The following is a 19,228-nucleotide window of genomic DNA, read 5'->3' on the forward strand; positions in this document are numbered from 1 at the left end:
GGTCAGAGGTGCCCCAGTGCCTGTCCCTGTCCCAACCCCTGGGTCCCTGCGCTTCTGCCCCTGGGTCTCTGTCCCAACCCCGAAACCTCTTTCCCCCGGAACCTCGAAACCCCGGAACCTCGAAACCCCGGACCCTATGCTCCCTGCCCCCCGGCCGCACCGACCTTTCCTCCGCGGCTTCCCCATTGCCTGCTTCACGATCCCAGGCGGCTGCGGTAAACTGAAAGCTCCTTCTTCCACGCTGTCGTGAAATATCCGGTCGAAAAACCACCAGCGTTTGTAGTCACGTGTCCTCAATTTCTACACGCTGTTGTTCAGGCGGAGGCCGAGTGGAGGCGGGGCCGTGAGCGGAGGGGCGGGGCCGTGAGCGGAGGGGCGGGGCCGTGGGCGGAGGGGCGGGGCCGTAGCGGAGGGGGGGGGCCGTGAGCGGAGGGGCGGGGCCGTGAGCGGGAGGGCGGGGGCCGTGAGCGGAGGGGCGGGGCCGTGAGCGGAGGGGCGGGGCCGTGAGCGGAGGGGCGGGGCCGTGAGGCGGGGGGCGGGCCGTGGGCGGAGGGGCGGGGGGCCGTGGGCGGAGGGGCGGGGCCGTGAGCGGAGGGGCGGGGCCGTGAGCGGGGGGCGGGCCGGGCCGAGGGGCGGGGCCGTGGGCGGAGGGGCGGGGCCGGAGCGGAGGGGGGGGCCGTGAGCGGAGGGGCGGGGCCGTGAGCGGAGGGGCGGGGCCGTGAGCGGAGGGGCGGGGCCGTGAGCGGAGGGGCGGGGCCGTGAGCGGAGGGGCGGGGCCGTGAGCGGAGGGGCGGGGCCGTGAGGGAGGGGCGGGGCCGTGAGCGGAGGGGCGGGGCCGTGGGCGGAGGGGCGGGGCCGTGGGCGGAGGGGCGGGGCCGTGGGCGGAGGGGCGGGGCCGTGGGCGGAGGGGCGGGGCCGAGGGCCGGTGAGTGGGTCGGGGTCGTGGGCGGGGCCCCGCGGCAGGGGCGGGGCTAGCGATTGCGTCAGCCAACCACGGAGAGTGTGGGCGGGGCGTGTGATGACGTAAGCCAGCCAAAGGGGCGGGGCTATGAGTTTGCTCCCGCCAACCACAGAACGGAATCTTTGGGCTCTTCTTCCAAGCACATTCCATCAATGTAGCAATGTTACAAAATGTTGTGATTTAAAAAATTTAGTCTGTAATTTATCCCATCAGATAAAGCATGAAAGAAGTTTAATTTGACACCCAATTCACTTTCATAGCTTCAGTATTAAAAAAGTTATGGCCCTTTTCATACTCGGAAATTAGCATCTTGGTCCCTATTGCTTTTCCATTGATTTAACACAAAAGCTGTGATCGAGGACAGTCAAAAGCCCATAACTTTTTTAAAAATTAAGAACTGAAAGATATTTTCAGTTATTATAGATTGAAGCAATCTGAAACAAATATGTAACAATCTTACTTAGATGACTTGAAATTAAAGCATATAATTAGTTAGTTACCTAATTGTAGCTAATTACAAAATTCAATTACTAGATCTAAACATCTATCAATTTCTTAAGAATAGATTAACATTTAGCCTGTGTCCAAATAACATTCACACAAGAATTCACAATATAACATAGTTGTTAAATCTCATTGTCATGGGTTTATAGACCAAATGGAAGGAATTTAATGTTTAATACCTGTAAATTAATGGCCATTTAAATCATTTTGCGAGTGGGTTTTTCTGGAACGTGATCATTTGGAACGTTGCGGTTTGCAGTGAATTTAAACCCGTATCGGCAGCAAAAATACTGCTGGTTCGGATGAGGACTAAATCACCGTTTCGCAACTTAAAATGTGAATTAAAGGCATCTTAAGGACCACTTTTATACATAAAATAACCAGCTTTCTTTTACCTGTCCCGTACCTGAAATCCGTCCCCGTTGTCGGTGTTGACGGCTTTAGAAGCTTATAAAATTACTCCAGCGATGAAATTGTCGGGCAATTAAAAAAAAAATACACAGAACGCCCATCGGTACGATTCTTCAGCAAAAGCTTGCACTCCAACCAAATATATTTCAGCACAAGGTAGGAAAAAAATGTGTTTTAATCCCGCCCCCCCCCATCAAAGACGCCAAAATCGAGCACACGGCCAGTGGCAGAATTGCAGCGCCGCTGAAGGTGATTATTGTAACATACCTAATCAATGGCATTTCCAACATTCACCGCTTTGAACCATTACATGTGGTTGCTGCAGTGCGGGACATATCCCACTTCTATTTAATTACTCTCCAACCCGTTTTGACAGCACTTCCCAAACCCTGGACCAGAAGCACCAAGCAAGATGAAGACATAAAGAAGATGCAAAGTGCTAGAGTAATTCAGCGGGTTAGGCAGCATCATACGTGATGTTTCGGGTCGGGATGCTTCTTCAGACTGATGGATCAATCTTTGCCTCTGTCCCAGTCCCTGCTGTCTGATCCGACGAGATCCTCCACAATTTTGTGGAGTCTTTTGTTTTGTAAACTAGCATTTTCAGTTTCCTTGTATCTCCAAGATAAAGACATAGGTGCATGGAACAGGTTGCACAATATTCTGACTTGCAGAAGTATTCAACGCTGGATCTGAATCCTGGAACTCTCTTCCTAATAGTATTGTCGGAATAGTTTCATTAGGACAGACATAATTCAAGAAAGTGCCACGCTACCATCTTCTGAAGGACAAATTGGGGAAGGTCAGTCGCCAGATATTGTGAATACAAAAAAATAGTGATAATGCATATGCTGAATCAATCAGATGACTCATTCTTCATCAACAGTAATAAAATTATATTCTGTTGGAAATCAGCGGGTCAGGCAACATTTGTGAAGGGAGATTGCCAATTGGTGGCATGATGACACTATTGTAAGCAAATGAGACTGATTTTCTGCTTTTAATTTATAAATAACTTCAATAGTTCAATGATACTTAATCTGTAACTGTACATAGTGAAATTCGGTGTTTTGCATACAAATCAGTAAAATCATACATAATTATGATCAATCATAAATATGTGCAACAATTGTAACTATAATTGATTACACTGAGGCAGTACACAAAGAGTCACCACCTTTCCGGAGACATCTTGTATCCTCCAAGTTACAAGTTCTTAAATATATTGAATCTTGCAATGTTTTGGCGGCGACACTTGGTCGGTTATGTAGGGGTCGGTCTTTACCACTGATAGTTAAGTCTTGCTGTGCATAAGCCGTGACCTCAGTGTTTCCTATATTGCATCAATGTACTCAGTCAGCTGTCAAAGATTTTGCTGTGTACACAAGAAACTGCAGATGCTGAAATCATAGGGCAAAAACAAAGTGCTGGAAGTACTCATTGGGATAAGCAGCATCTTTGGAGGGAATGGACAGATGACATTTAGGATCGGAAGCCATATTTTGGACTGAGGTAATGGAACAGAATCTGGAAAAAGTAGATGGTGTTGGAGCAAAGCCTGGCAAAGCCTACTTAAGGAAGTAGCCCCAAAAATAGTGGATGCATTAGTGATAATTTTTCAAAACTCTTTGGATTCTGGAGTAGTTCCTGAGGATTGGAGGGTGGCTAATGTAACCCCACTTTTTAAAAAGTGAGGGAGGGAGAAAACGGGGAATTACAGACCAGTTAGTCTAACATCGGTAGTGGGGAAACTGCTAGAGTCAGTTATTAAAGATGGGATAGCAGCACATTTGGAAAGTGGTGAAATCATTGGACAAAGTCAGCAGGATTTATGAAAGGTAAATCATGTCTGACGAATCTTATAGAATTTTGCGAGGATGTAACTAGTAGAGTGGATAAGGGAGAACCAGTGGATGTGTTATATCGGGACTTTCAGAAGGCTTTCGACAAGGCTTTCGACAAGGTCCCACATAAGAGATTAGAATACAAACTTAAGGCACACGGTATTGGGTGTTCAGTATTGATGTGGATAGAGAACTGGCTGGCAGACAGGAAGCAAAGAGTAGGAGTAAATGGGTCCTTTTCACAATGGCAGGCAGTGACTAGTGGGGTACCGTAAGGCTCAGTGCTGGGACCTCAGCTAATTACAATATATATTAATGATTTGGATGTGGGAATTGAATGCAACATCTCCAAGTTTGCAGATGACACGAAGCTGGGGAGCAGTGTTAGCTGTGAGGAGGATGCTAGGAGGCTGCAAGGTGACTTGGATAGGTTGGGTGAGTGGGCAAATGCATGGCAGATGCAGTATAATGTGGATAAATGTGAGGTTATCCACTTTGGTGGCAAAAACAGGAAAGTAGACTATTATCTGAATGGTGGCCGATTAGGAAAAGGGGAGATGCAACGAGACCTGGGTGTCATGGTACACCAGTCATTGAAAGTAGGCATGCAGGTGCAGCAGGCAGTGAAGAAAGCGAATGGTATGTTAGCATTCATAGCAAAAGGATTTGAGTATAGGAGCAGGGAGGTTCTACTGCAGTTGTACAGGGTCTTGGTGAGACCACACCTGGAGTATTGCATACAGTTTTGGTCTCCTAATCTGAGGAAAGACATTTGGTCTCCTAATCTGAGGAAAGACTGAGGAAGTGACAGTCCCAGCACTCCGGAGCTCCACACGATGCTACCTACCACTGTGCTGCGCCACCACTGCAGCTGCAGCTCAAAGCTCTGGCCGGTCTCCAGCAGGAAAGACCACGCCAATCCAGATGGTAAGCCGTGAGGAGAGGGCGATGATGCGGCTCGGAGGAAGGAGGCATCCATGACCAGGTAGGGACTGGAAAAAAATGGTTTCCCCCTTCCTGCCCCCACCCCCCACATAAAAAGACTAAAAGGCCTCCAAAACAAAACTTTTTGACAACCCAAAAATAATTTTTAAAAAGGGAGAAGGGTGAATAGCTGCAGGCGAGGCTGCCACTGATAAGGCTGAATTATGTTAAAAATATAAGAAAATATTAAATGAATTCCTGGACCAGCTTACAACTTATATTTTAGTCTCAAAGCAGGCTTTTCTCCAGTAGATTGATACAGAAAGGCAAGTCTAGGTTTGCCTCAGGTTGCTGTGTATTGAGATAATGAGTGACTTTAAAATGCGTCTAGCATTTGAGGAGAGAGGAAGCCCAGATTAATCCCAGTAAGGGGTATTGGGACAATGTCCGATGCCTTTGAGGTATGCAGTGACTGATGACTTCGATGTGCAAGTATCTTGTACCAAATGTCCGATGTCTTGATATGTAAATTCCTTGTAATTCAGATTCAGATCAAAGTCAAAGTCAAAGTAGCCTTTATTGTCATTCAGACCTGTCGGTCTGAACGAAATTTCGTTGCCTTGCAGTCATACATATAATAAAAATGACAAATACACACAATAAACACAAATTTAACATCCACCACAGTGAGTTCACCAGGCACCTCCTCACTGTGATGTAAGGCAAAAAACTTAAAGTCCTTGGTTCTTCCCTCCTTGATCTACCTCCGCTCCGAGGCGACCTGTGAGCTCCCGACGTGGCCGATCCTGCGAGGTCGGGTCGCCGCTGCCGCCGGAACGCCACAGCTCCGATGTCGGGTCACCTCAGGATTCAAATTCAGATTCAATCTGTCATTGTGCAGTGTACAGTACAGAGACAACAAAATGCAGTTAGCATCTCACCCAGAAGAGCGACATAGAATAATGGAACATTAAAATATATATATGTACATACAGTAGCAGTAGTGCAATTTTTTTGGGGGAAGGAGTGTCCGGGGGGGGGGGGGTGACTGGCAATCACCAAGGTGCAGAGTTAAGTATTGTAACAGCCGCAGGGAAGAAGCTGTTCCTGAACCTGCTGGTCCGGCAACGGAGAGACCTGTAGCGCCTCCCGGATGGGAGGAGGGTAAACAGTCTGTGGCTGGGGTGAGAGCAGTCCTTGACGATGCTGCGCGCCCTTCGCAGACATCGCTTGCTCTGGACAGACTCAATGGTGGGGAGTGAGCAACCAGTGATGCATTGGGCAGTTTTCACCACCCTCTGCAGTGCTTTCCGGTCGGAGACAGAGCAGTTGCCATACCATACTGTGATACAGTTGGTGAGGATGCTCTCGATGGTGCAGCAGTAGAAGTTCACCAGAATCTGAGGAGACAGATGGACCTTCTTTAGTCTCCTCAGGAAGAAGAGACGCTGGTGAGCCTTCTTGACCAGTGTTGAGGTATTGTGGGTCCAAGAGAGGTCATCAGAGATGTTGACCACCAGAAACCTGAAGCTGGAAACGCGTTCCACCTCCGTCCCGTTAATATGGATGGAGGTGTGCGTGCCACCCCTAGACCTTCTGTAATCCATGATGAGCACCTTGGTCTTCTTGGAGTTAAGGGCCGGGTTGTTGTCAGCGCACCATGCTACTAGGAGCTGGACCTCCTCCCTTTAGGCCGACTCATCGTTGTCGCTGATGAGGCCAATCACCGTTGTATCATCTGCATACTTGATGATGGTGTTAGTACCATGTACAGGTGTACAGTTGTAGGTGAAGAGGGAGTAGAGTAGGGGGCTCAGCACACAGCCCTGTGGAACGTCGGTGTTCAGGGTGAGGGTTGAAAAGGTGTGATTGTCTGACCTAACTGTTAGTTAGAAAGTCCAGTATCCAGTTGCAGAGGGAGGGGTCGATGCCCAGGTCGCTGAGGTTGGTGATCAGTTTTGAGGGAATAATGGTGTTAAATGCTGAGCTATCGTTGATGAACAGCATTCTCACGTAGGTATCTCTGTTGTCGAGGTGAGTGAAGTACCGTTGAGATGGCATCCTCCGTACTCCTGTTCTTGCGGTAGGCAAACTGATAGGGGTCCAGTGTGGGAGGTAGGCAGCCTTTGAGGTGTGCCAGGACCAGCCTCTTGAAGCACTTAATGATGATGGGAGTAAGTACAACTGGGCGGAAGTCGTTGAGGCTTGCCACAGTGGAGTGTTTTGGCACCGGCACGATGGAGGTGGTTTTAAGGCACATGTGGACAACTGCTTGGGCAAGTGACAGGTTGAAGATGTCAGTCCAGATGTCTGTCAGCTGCGCAGCACAGACCCTGAGGATGCGCCGGGGATGCCGTCAGTGCCAGCAGCCTTTTGTGCATTAATCCTGCTCAGTGCCACGTACACGTTGTAGGGGGTGAGTGTGAGGGTGCCACATGACAAGATGCCTATGATGCAACTGATGGGACGAGACAACTCAGACGCATCCTGAGTAACGTGTATTCTCTGTACCTCTGACCATGACTAATATTTGTGGAATGTGCTAAGGTGACAAAAAAACTATATAATACCATGTATTCAAGAAGGAACTGCAGATGCTGGAAAATCGAAGGTACACAAAAATGCTGGAGAAACTCAGCGGGTGCAGCAGCATCTATGGAGCGAAGGAAATAGGTAAAGTTCCGGGCCGAAACCGTTCTTCAGACTATGTAATTCTGTTGTTAAGGGAAGTGGACTGAGGACAGCTCACTTGGCTGCGGTTTCCTAGCCACTCCCATCGGCCGATAATAAATAAAGATTTGAACTGGTCTACCAACCGTATTGTGAGTTGTCTGTTTATTAAGAAGCGATCATGTTTGATTGTTATAAAAGTAATTTCTTCACCACACCTGATGGTGGCATCATTCGGAGAAATATCTGCCAGAGAACACAGTTAAAAGTTATATCTTAGTCATAATGGATTTGCATTTCTTAATCAAACAATGCAGATGCCCTTCCATAGTTCAGTCCATTATCTTCACAATACACAGTGCAGGATAGAGTGCAGGATGAAGCAATGCCCAAGGAAAAGCACTGGATTGAAGAATTCCACAGTGGCTGCAGTTTTGAGTATTTCTGATGTTAGTGAAAGATGTGCAATCCTGGACACTGATAAAGATAATAAGGGTAGGTTTGCTTCTTTATTGTTTTAAGATTGGGATCCTCGTAGCCTATATGTCCACTTAGCCTATAAGGACTAAGTATATCGATCAGACATTTTGCACGTTTGTCATGACTAATGGATAAGATTTTCTTTGCATATTCCTAGTTGGATTCTTGTACGATCATCACTGCATCCTGTTTGATCAGTTATGGAACACTTCCTTCACATTGTCTCGGCCAGACACTTGTTTAATCATTTTGCCATATTTTAATTTTGTGCCTGCATTTGACTTCACGTTTTCTCTGTTAAATACCTATTTTTGACTCAGTAGGACACATAGTTACTTCCTGTTCCTATGTTCCTAATTATACATTTGTCCATTACTTACATATTGTTGTTGCCTCATTGCAAGTGGTTAGTAGTCAGATAGTTTGTGCACTACATTTTTCTTTCCTCTACTTCTACCCTGGACTTGATTATCTCAAAGGGTCTCAATGTTTCTGATATTTTCGTGACTGATCCTTCATTGTCTGACCACTTCTGTGTTTTCTTTAATATATCTTTTATTCCCGACATACAGACAAAATCTAATACTGTCAAAAAACGGTATATAAATGAACATTCTAATGTACTCTTTAAAAATGCCATCTCCTTGTTACCACCTCTAAAATTTTATTTTATTGTATGACATGTTTTTATGTGAAGCACTTTGAGTCTCCCTTGTGTATGAAATGTGCTATATAAATAAAGTTGCCTTGCCTTGCCTTGCCTTGCCTACTTTTTACGTTCATTCTTATTTACATTTGTAAGTGATCACTTAGATGTAGGACTGAATGATTTAAATATTATCTTTGTCATGCACATATAATATTTCATCTTGTGCTGCTTAAATCAGTTTCAATATTTACTGAATTGGACAAATATTTTTCCTGTAAAAGTTGGTGGAGTTGCAAAATTTGCAATTATTGTACGTGCATTCTGAAAGCTTGTTGCCAGCATACTAATGCTAAGATTGTTTTCTTTTATAAACCAGTATGTTGTTCACTGTGATACAACTTGGCAGTCCTCACCTTTCTTGGATTATCAGTGACTATGTTACTGCGCATTAATATCAGTGTTGCAATTGTGGTTATGGTTAATAATCATATGAGCTCACCCAGAATTGACGACTTCAAACAAACCCAGTCAAATTATACTTCCCAACATTATTTCCAAAGTGTGTAAATTGCCGAGGAAAACAGAATGGGTGTATGTGGTTTAGGTATGTTACAAAACTTACCTTCAGCGGTGCTGCAGTTCTGTCATTGGCCGTGTGCGCGACTTTGGCGCCTTTGAGGGGGGTGGGGCAGGATTACAATGCCGTTTTCTCCTGCCTGTCCGAGATATATTTTCCCGGGCTACTACCTAATGCTGAATAATCGTTCCAACTGCCGTTCTGTGAATTAAAAAAAAAAAAAACGCGGGACAATGTAATCGCTGGAGTAAAATAAAAAAACGACTTCTAACGCCGTCAACGCCGTCAACATCGACAACGGGACGGATCTCACGTAGGGGACAAAACATAAGGTAAGTCGTATATTTTACATATAAACGTGCTTCTTAGGATTACTTTAATCAACATTTCATCAGCGAAAATGTGATTTGGCAAATATACGAATGGGCAGCGTTTTTCCTGCTGATATGGGGTTTAAATTCACCGCAAACCGCAACATTCCAAACGATCACGTTCCATAAAATCTCACTCGCAAGATGATTAAAATGGCCATTAATTTACGGGAATTAAACACTAAATTCCTTCCATTTGGATTATAAATTCATGACAATGAGATTTAAAAATCATGTTATATTGTGAATTCTTGTGTGAATGTTATTTGGACACTTAGGCTATTTAAAATTTTTCTTAAGAAATGGATAGATGTTTAGATCTCGTAATTGAATTTTGTAATTAGCTACAATTAGGTAACTAACTAATTATATGCTTTAATTTCAGGTCATCCAAGTAAGATTGGTTCATATTTGTTTTAGAATGCTTCAATCTATAATAACTTAAAATTTCATTCAGTTCTCTTAATTTTTAAGAAAGCTATGGGCTTTTGACTGTCCTCGATCACAGCTTTTGAGTTAAGTCAATGGAAGAGCAATAGGGAACAAGATACTAATTTCAGAGTATGAAAATGGCCATAACGTTTCTAATACTGAAGATATGGTGTCAAATTAAACTTCTTTTTATGCTTTATCTGATGATAAATTGCAGACTTGATTTTTTAAATCTCAACATTTTGTAACATTGCTATGTGGTCAACTGTGGTTCTTCAGAGTATCAGGCAATGTACTGTACTTACATGGAATTCTTATTGGTATCATTGATATTTTGATGTGGGTTATTAACCGAGACAGAAAATCAATATTTCTAGATGACAAAAAGGGAAAGGGAGTAAAGTGAAGAAGATAGCAATGGATTCAGCAAGCTGGAGTAACTCAGCGGGTCAGGCAGCCACTGAGTCGGGATCGTTCTTCAGACTCTTTTCCCTTGTACCTTTTTCATATCTCACCAGTTTAATAGTGTAAGCAAGAATGAGGGTTAGATTGGATGGGGATGAAGAGTGAACAAGAGTATAATTACACTGAATGTGATATTAACAATAGCCAATAGACAATAGGTGCAGGTGTAGGCCATTCAGCCATTCGAGCGAGCATGGCTGATCATCCCCAATCAGTACCCCATTCCTGCCTTCTCCCCATATCCCCTGATTCCGCTATCTTTAAGAGTCCTATCCAGCTCTCTCTTGAAAGTATCCAGAGAACCGGCCTCCACCACCCTCTGAGACAGAGAATTCCACAGACTCTCAACTCTCTGTGAAGAAAAAGTGTTTCCTCGTCTCCGTTCTAAATGGCTTACCCTTTATTCTTAAACTGTGGCCCCTGGTTCTGGACTCCCCCAACATCGGGTACATGTTTCCTGCCTCTAGCATGTCTAAACCCTTAACAATCTTCAATAAGATCCCCTCTCATCTTTCTAAACTCCAGAGTGTACAAGCCCAGCTCAGCATATGACAGTCCCACCATCCCGGGAATTAACCTTGTAAACCTACGCTGCACTCCCTCAAGAGCAAGAATGTCCTTTTTAAATTACCTCAAATTAGGGGACCAAAACTGCACAAATACTCCAGGTGTGGTCTCACTAGGGCTCTGTACAACTGCAGAAGAATGTCTTTGCTCCTATACTCGACTCCTCTTGTTATAAAGACCAACATGCCATTTGCTTTCTTCACTGCCTGCTGTACCTGCATGCTTACTTTCATAGACTGATGAACAAGGAACCCCAGATCCCGTTGTATTTCCCCTTTTCCCAACTTGACACAATTTAGATAGTAATCTGCCTTCCTGTTTTTGCTACCGAAGTGGATAACCTCACATTTATCCACATTAAACTTCATCTGCCATGCATCTGCCCACTCTCCCAACCTGTTCAAGTCACCCTGCATTCTCATAGCATCCTCCTCACAGTTCACACAGCCACCCAGCTTTGTGTCATCTGCAAATTTGCTAATGTTACTTTGAATCCCTTCATCTAAATCATTGATGTATATTGTAAAAAGCTGCGGTCCCAGCACCGACCCTTGCGGTACCCCACTAGTCACTGCCTGCCATTCTGAAAGGGACGCGTTAATCCCTACTCTTTCTTTCCTGTCTACCGTTCAATTTTCTATCCATGTCAGCATTCAACTCTACCCCCAATACCATGTGCCCTAATTTTGCCCACTAATCTCCTATGTGGGACTTTATCATATGCTTTCTGAAAGTCCAGGTACACTACATCCACTGACTCTCCCTTGTCCATTTTCCTAGTTACATCCTCAAAAAATTCCAGAAGATTAGTCAAGCATGATTTCCCCTTCGTAAATCCATGCTAACTCGGACCGATCCTGTTACTGCTGTCTGAATGTGTGGCTATTTCATCTTTTATAATTGACTCCAGCATCTTCCCCACCACCGATGTCAGGCTACTGGTCTATAATTCCCCGTTTTCCCTCTCCCGCATTTCTTAAAAAGTGGGATAACATTAGCTACCCTCCAATCTGCAAGAACTGATCCTGAGTCTATAGAACATTGGAAAATTATCACCAATGCATCCACGATTTCTAGAGCCACTTCCTTAAGTACCCTTGGATGCAGACCATCAGGCCCTGGGTTTATCAGCCTTCACTCCCATCAGTGTACCCAAACCATTTCCTGCCTAATTTGGATTTCCTTCAGTTCCTCCGTCACCCCAGATCCTCTGGCCACTACTATATCAGGAAGATTTTTTGTGTCCTCCTAAGTGAAGACAGATCCAAAGTACCTGTTCAACTCATCTGCCATTTCCTTGTTCCCCATAATAAATTCACCTTTTTTGCTCTTCATAGGTTCAACTTTGGTCTTAACTAATGTTTTCCTCTTCACATACCTAAAGAAGCTTTTAGCCTTTATTTCCTGGCTAGCTTACCTTAGTACCTCATTTTTTCTCCCCGTTTTTTCTTTTTAGTTATCTTCTGATGCTCTTGAAACATTACCCAATCCTCTTGCTCCCCGCTCATCTTTGCTACGTTGCACTTCTTCTCTTTTATTTTTATACTGTCCCTGATGTCCCTCGTCAGCCACGGTGACTCCTTACTCCCCTTAGAATCTTTCTTCCTCTTAGGAATGAACTGATCCTGCACCTTCTGTATTATTCCTATAAATATACCTGCCAATGTTGTTCCACTGTCATCCCTGCTAGGGTATCTTTCCTGTCAACTTTGGCCAGCTCCTCCCACATGGCCCCATAGTCCCCTTTATTCAAATGTAACATTGACACCTCCGATTCACCCTTCTCCCTCTCTAATTGTAGATTAAACCTGACTTAATGGTCACTACCTCCTAACGGCTCATTCCTTGATCAAATCCGGTTCATTGAATAACACTAAATCCATAATTGCCTTCTCCCCGATAGGTTCCAATACAAGTTGCTCTCAGATTCCATCACGAAGGCACTCGACAAAGTCCTTTTCTTGGGGTCCAGTACCAACCTGATTTTCCCAGTCTACCAGCATGTTGAAATCTCCCATAACAACCACAGCATTACCTTTGCTACATGCCAATTTTAACTCCTGATTCAATTTTCACCCTGTCCAGGCTACCATTTGGGGGCCTGTAGATGTCCCATTAGGGTCTTTTTATCCTTACAATTCCTTAGTTCTATCCACACTGACTCCACATCTCCTGTTTCAATGTCACCCCTTGCAAGGGACTGAATTTCATTCTTCACCAACAGAGCTACCCCACCCCCTCTTCCCACCTGTCTGTCTTTTTGATATGAGGTATACCCTTGAATATTCAGTTCCCAACCCTGGCCCTCTTGCAGCCATGTCTCTGTAATTCCCACAACATCATACTTGTCAATTTTTATCTGAGCCTCAAGCTTGTCCACTTTATTTCTTATACCTCGCGCATTCATATACAACACTTTGACCTCCGTATTCACGTTCCCCCTCGCACCGCTCGCAATTGGCGCTGACCTTACTCTCTTATCCCTTCTAGAACTTTCCTTCCCATTAATTCAAGAATTTTTTGTAACTTTTCCTGTATTCCCCTTCAACTCCATCTTTATACTCCCAATTTGTCAATCCCTCCCCCCCACTATTTAATTTAAACCCACATGTGTAGCCCTAACAGTTTTGGAGAATGCAGTTAGTTTGAGACAATTATTCAAAGAAATGACAAAATACCAAGAAAATGTGATTTGACTAGTAATAGATTATATCTTACCATTTCCAAGTTTATATCTTACCATTTCCTTATTCACGCATTGTAGACAGTCTAATTCCATTCTCTTCAGACCTGTTACTTCTCATTATTCCACTCAGCCTAATGCCTCCTCACTCCCTCCCTCATAACTCTACTCTTGCTCATACTTTATCCTCTTATTCTCCATCCACTCTAACCCTCACTTACATTTGTACATACTTTAGGTAACACCCAGTTTATCCAGTCTAATTCCACATTTCTGCTCCATCCCCATAAACTTTAACATTCCACCTAGTTTAGTTCTTTGCTTATTTCTCATATTCTTTACTATTCCGTTCATTTTAATATCACTGTCCTTTTCACAGTTGAAAACTCACTCCCGATATTCATAAATACTTGACCCAGTCTAATCCAATTATTCCATCCACGCCCTGTACTTATCTAATGTTTAGTTAATCTCTCTTCTCACACAGATGTCTTCCCAGCATTTCATTCATTGTCCCACACAAAAAATCATGATACTTTACGTCAACCTTCTACATGCCACATCCTCTAATGCTTCATTTTCACTTCAGGCCCTGTATGTTTTAATAAACAGCTATCCAGTCTGACTCTTGCACTCATCTCCATTTATTTCTGGATAAGGTCTACAACTGGAGTGTTAATACTCAGTTGGATCCTATGGGGCTTCTACTATGGCTATATTGTTTTCCAATTTGCTGCTGGATTCACTGCAGACAGAGTTGGAGGGAAGCTACTTGTTGGTGGTGGAATACTTGGTAGCGCTTTCAACTCACTTCTGTTTCCACCTGCAGCGGAGCTTCCTATGTCATGGTTTGGCAGAGGTATATTGCATGGATTTTGATTTACCTTTTGGATGTAGTTCTTTTGGGCTTCAGTGGGAGTTTGTAAAGATGTTTCCATCAGCCCATATCATTATCCTCACTGTACATTGGCCATGTTTAGTTTAGTTTGGTTTAGAGATACAGCATGGAAAAAGACCTTCCGGCCCACTGAGTCCACACTGACCTTCAATCACCCATTCAAACTAGTTCTATTTTACCCCATTTTCGCGCCCATTCCATACAGTCGGAGCAATCTTAAAGAGGTCAATTAATCTACAAACATGCATGCCTTTGGGATGTGAGAGGAAACCCGAGCATCCGGAGAAACCCTCGCGGTCACGGGGAAAACTTGCACACTTCACATGGACAGCATCTGAGCTCACGATTTAACTTAGGTCCCTTAAGCAGCTCTAATTAAGGCTGTTAATCAGAGCTGATCAGTTTGGATTAACCAAACTTCATTTCCCTCCTGCAGACAACATCAAAAGTAGTCACGTACAACCTTGGTTCCCATCCTACGTTAACATGCACTTTCTTCTTTTCACTTCTGCTCCAATCTGCAATATAAAAAGTACTTGTATTCTCTTTCTTAAAGTTTTGAAGAACGTAATTGACAAGAAACAATCATTCCTTTTCACTCTCCGCAGAACAGCGATGGTGCCTGTTTGGTGCTGTCTTCTCACTGCTGGCATGTTTGATGCCTGGGCCTCATTGTGGTGAGACAGGGATCAATTGCCTGTACTTCTATTAATTCCGATCCACCTTATATGGCTGTGATCAGCAAGATCTTGGACATGCAGTGACGCAAAATGCAAGCAAAATTTATTCTGAGCATTCACTCCCTATCGATAGTGCTCAGTTCTTTATGTTTTTGATTGTTGAACAAATCTGAACAATTTGAAATTTTCCACTGTTTATTTAACATCTCACTAGGGTTCAGTCTTTCCTGCTCTAAGTGCTTTCTGGTCAAATTGGGCCCCCCCACTCAACCAACTCCTTAGCATAGTGGTTTCAGGTGAGTTAGCACAAAGTGCAACATAGGGATCTTTGTGTGAGCAGAAGTGAAGCATGAGGAGAACAGGACAGGAGGGAAGGCCGGAGAGAAAGCTGGATAGAGAGGAGGAGAGTCAGGCAGGATTGAAAAGTGTGGGCAAAGAGGGACAGATTAGTTAAGGATGGGGGAGCAAGGGATATGGAGGATGGGGAGCAAAAGATCTGAAGGGTGAGGCGTGAGAGATCTGAAGATGGGGAGAGTGAAGGATTGGACAGAGATCTGAAAGATGTGGAAAGAGATCTTAAAGATGCAGAGAAAGAGATGTGATGAGATCAGGTACAAATGTGTATGATAATGTGTTAGATAAATAAAGGAACAGGTAGATATAGATATAGATATGCCATTTATTGTCACTATACAGATCTGAAAAATGGAGCAAGAGAGCGTGGATGCTGCAAGGTGATGGGAGTGGAAGTTGGGGAGAGAGAGGAGTGGAGGATAGAGAGATATAGAGTGAAGTTGGGGAGACAGAGAGGCAAGAGTGTAGGGTGGGGCAGAGAAGTGCCTGAAGAATGAAGATAAAATGTGTAAAGGGACAGATGGATAGAATAAGGACAAATGTGAGTAAAGGAGGTAGAGAGCCAGGAATGGAAAATACGAGAGAGATAACTGTGGAGGATATGGAGTGGGTGCTGAAGGATGGAGAGAGATAAAGAGGAGATTAATTAAATAGGAATGAAGGTTGTGGTGAGAGAGACAGAGAGGCAGAAAGTTAGAGTTGAAAGAGAGGCATCACTGCTCTGGCACTTTGTTTATTTGTCATTTGATTAAGCATTCTTGTATGGTCAATTGCAAGTTCTTCAAGATGTTTCTTGAAGCACCCCAGAAGGAACCAGAGACAAAGAAATTCAAATTGATGGTCACATTCACAGCACAGCCAACAGTCCCAGTGAAAACTGTAGACATCTGTCACCATCCATCACCATCTGCAGATATCTCATTAAATCAACAGCTGAAGGAAGATGAACCCCATATGTGAGCTGTGAGGACCATTCCTCCAATCTCAAAATCTCTGTTGTTCCCCTTCGGCACAATGTCTGTGCCGAACGTAATGCCAAGATAAACTAATCTAATCAGCGTACACACGATCCATGTCCCTCTATTCCCTGTATATAACCATGTCTCTATCTTAAAGCCTCTTAAATTCCACTATTATTTCTGCCTCCACCACCACCTCTGGCAGCATATAGCAGGCACCCACCACTCTGTGTAAAATAAAATTGCCATGCACATCTTCTTTATTCTTTGCCCTCTCACCTTAAAACTATGCTCTCTACGCTTTGATGTTTGTTCTGGTTCTCTCTTTCTACCCTCTCTATGTCTCCCATAATTGTATACACTTCTATCAGGTCTACCTGCAACCTATGGTGATCAAAAGAAAACAATCCACGTTTGACAAATTTCTCCCTGTTACTAATACCTCCTTATCCAGGCAGCATTCTGGTACACTAAAATACCCTACAGTCATGATTTTACTTGGGGAACTGTGTGTTAACGTTAATGTTGATTTTAGAAGTGCAAATTCTGCAAACAGATAGCTCTTTTCATTGTGTGCTGAACTGGACAATGTATAGAAAGCAGCATGTTAATCATTTTAACATCATCCCCTAAATGAACACACAAACCATGAAAACTACGACCACCCATAAGCACTTTCACAAGGCTTGTTTGTCATATGGAATGAACGTGCGCCCAATTGAAAGCTTTATCAAAGGGCGGAATGGGTTGAAATAGTGTCACTTTGTGCTGCATTATTCTATGATTCTATGGTTTCTTAAGCCGTATCATGCATTTCTTCTCCTTGCTCCCAGTTCAGTATTCTCCCCTCTCTCATATAATCTTAATGCAGTCTACCTCATATAGTCTTAATGCAGTGATTGTGGAAGATTTCAATTTTCCACACATAGACTGGGAAACACATTCTGTAAATGGGCTGGATGGTTTGGAGTTTGTAAAATGTGTGCAGGATAGTTTTTTGCAGCAATACATAGAGATACCTACTGAAGACGGGGCAGTCCAGGGCCTCCTGTTAGGAAATGAGACAGGTCAGGTGGCGGAGGTATGTGTTAGGGAACACTTCGGGTCCAGTGATCACAATACCATTAGTTTCAATATAATTATGGAGAGGGTCAGAACTGGACCTAGGGTTGAGATTTTTGATTGGAGGAAGGCTAACTTCGAGGAGATGCGACAGGATTTAAAAGGAGTGAATTGTGACATTTTGTTTGATGGGAAGGATGTGGAGGAGAAATGGAGGATATTTAAAGATGACATTTTAAGAGTACAGAATCTTTATGTCCCTGTTTGGTTGAAAGGAAATAGTAAAAATTGGAAAGAGCCTTGGTTTTCAAGCGAAATTGGACACGGTTCGGAAAAAGAGAGATCTACAATAATTATAGGCAGCATGGAGTAAATGAGGTGCTTGAGGAGTATAAAGAATGTAAAAAGAATCTTAAGAAATAAATTAGAAAAGCTAAAAGAAGATATGAGGTTGCTTTGGCAAGGAAGGTGAAAGTAAATCTAAAGGGTTTCTACAGCTATATTAATAGCAAAAGGATAACGAGGGATAAAATTGGTCCATTAGAGAATCAGAGTGGACAGCTATCTGCAGAGCCAAAAGAGATGGGGGAGATATTGAACAATTTATTTTCTTTGGTATTCATCAAGGAGAAGGATATTGAATTATGTGAGGTAAGGGAAACAAGTAGAGTAGCTATGGAAACTATGAGAATCAAAGAAGAGGAAGTACTGACACTTCTGAAAAATATAAAAGTGGATAAGTCTCCAGGTCCTGACAGGATAGGCCATTGAGGGAAGTTAGTGTAGAAATAGCAGGGGCTATGACAGAAATATTTCAATTGACATTAGAAACGGGAATAGTGCCGGAGGATTGGCGTACTGCGCATGTTGTTCCATTGTTTAAAAAGGGTTCTAAGATTAAACCTAGCAATTATAGACCTGTTAGTTTGACGTCAGTGGTGGGCAAATTAATGGAAAGGATACTTAGAGATAATATATATAAGCATCTGGATAAACAGGGTCTGATTAGGAACAGTCAACATGGATTTGTGCCTGGAAGGTCATGTTTGACTAATCTTCTTGAATTTTATGAAGAGGTTACTCGGGAAATTGATGAGGGTAAAGCAGTGGATATTGTCTATATGGACTTCATTAAGGCCTTTGACAAGGTTCCTCATGGAAGGTTGGTTAAGAAGGTTCAATTGTTGGGTATTAATGGTGGAGTAGCAAGATGGATTCAACAGTGGCTGAATGGGAGATGCCAGAGAGTAATGGTGGATGGCTGTTTGTCAGGTTGGAGGCCGGTGAATAGTGGGGTGCCACAGGGATCTGTGTTGGGTCCACTGTTGTTTGTCATGTACATCAATGATCTAGATGATGGTGTGGTAAATTGGATTAGTAAGTATGCAGATGATATTAAGATAGGTGGTGTTGTGGATAATGAAGTAGATTTTCAAAGCCTACAGAGAGATTTAGGCCATTTGGAAGAGTGGGCTGAAAGATGGCAGATGGAGTTTAATGTTGATAAGTGTGAGATGCTACATCTTGGCAAGACAAATCAAAATAGGACGTACATGGTAAATGGTAGTGAATTGAGGAATGCAGTTGAACAGAGGGATCTAGGAATAACTGTGCACAGTTCCCTGAAGGTGGAATCTCATATAGATAGGGTGGTAAAGAAAGCTTTTGGTGTGCTGGCCTTTATAAATCAGAGCATTTAGTATAGAAGTTGTGATGTAATGTTAAAATTGTACAAGG

The 19,228-nt window shown here is 43.6% G+C and overlaps 1 protein-coding gene across 2 annotated transcripts in view; it reads right to left on the reverse strand.

Annotated features, from left to right (window-relative positions):
• The window catches only part of elp3 (elongator acetyltransferase complex subunit 3), a 79,847-nt gene extending 79,525 nt beyond the window's left edge, over nt 1-322 (reverse strand). For both annotated transcript variants that reach the window (XM_055635209.1, XM_055635210.1), the window contains exon 1: nt 165-322. In XM_055635209.1, the coding sequence (XP_055491184.1) occupies nt 165-186 (22 nt within the window). In that variant the 5' untranslated portion in view covers nt 187-322. The remainder of the gene's footprint in view (nt 1-164) is intronic.
• Nucleotides 323-19,228: the final 18,906 nt, after the last annotated feature.

Source organism: Leucoraja erinacea, chromosome 5 (assembly GCF_028641065.1).
Source record: "Leucoraja erinacea ecotype New England chromosome 5, Leri_hhj_1, whole genome shotgun sequence".
Lineage (NCBI taxonomy): Eukaryota > Metazoa > Chordata > Chondrichthyes > Rajiformes > Rajidae > Leucoraja > Leucoraja erinaceus.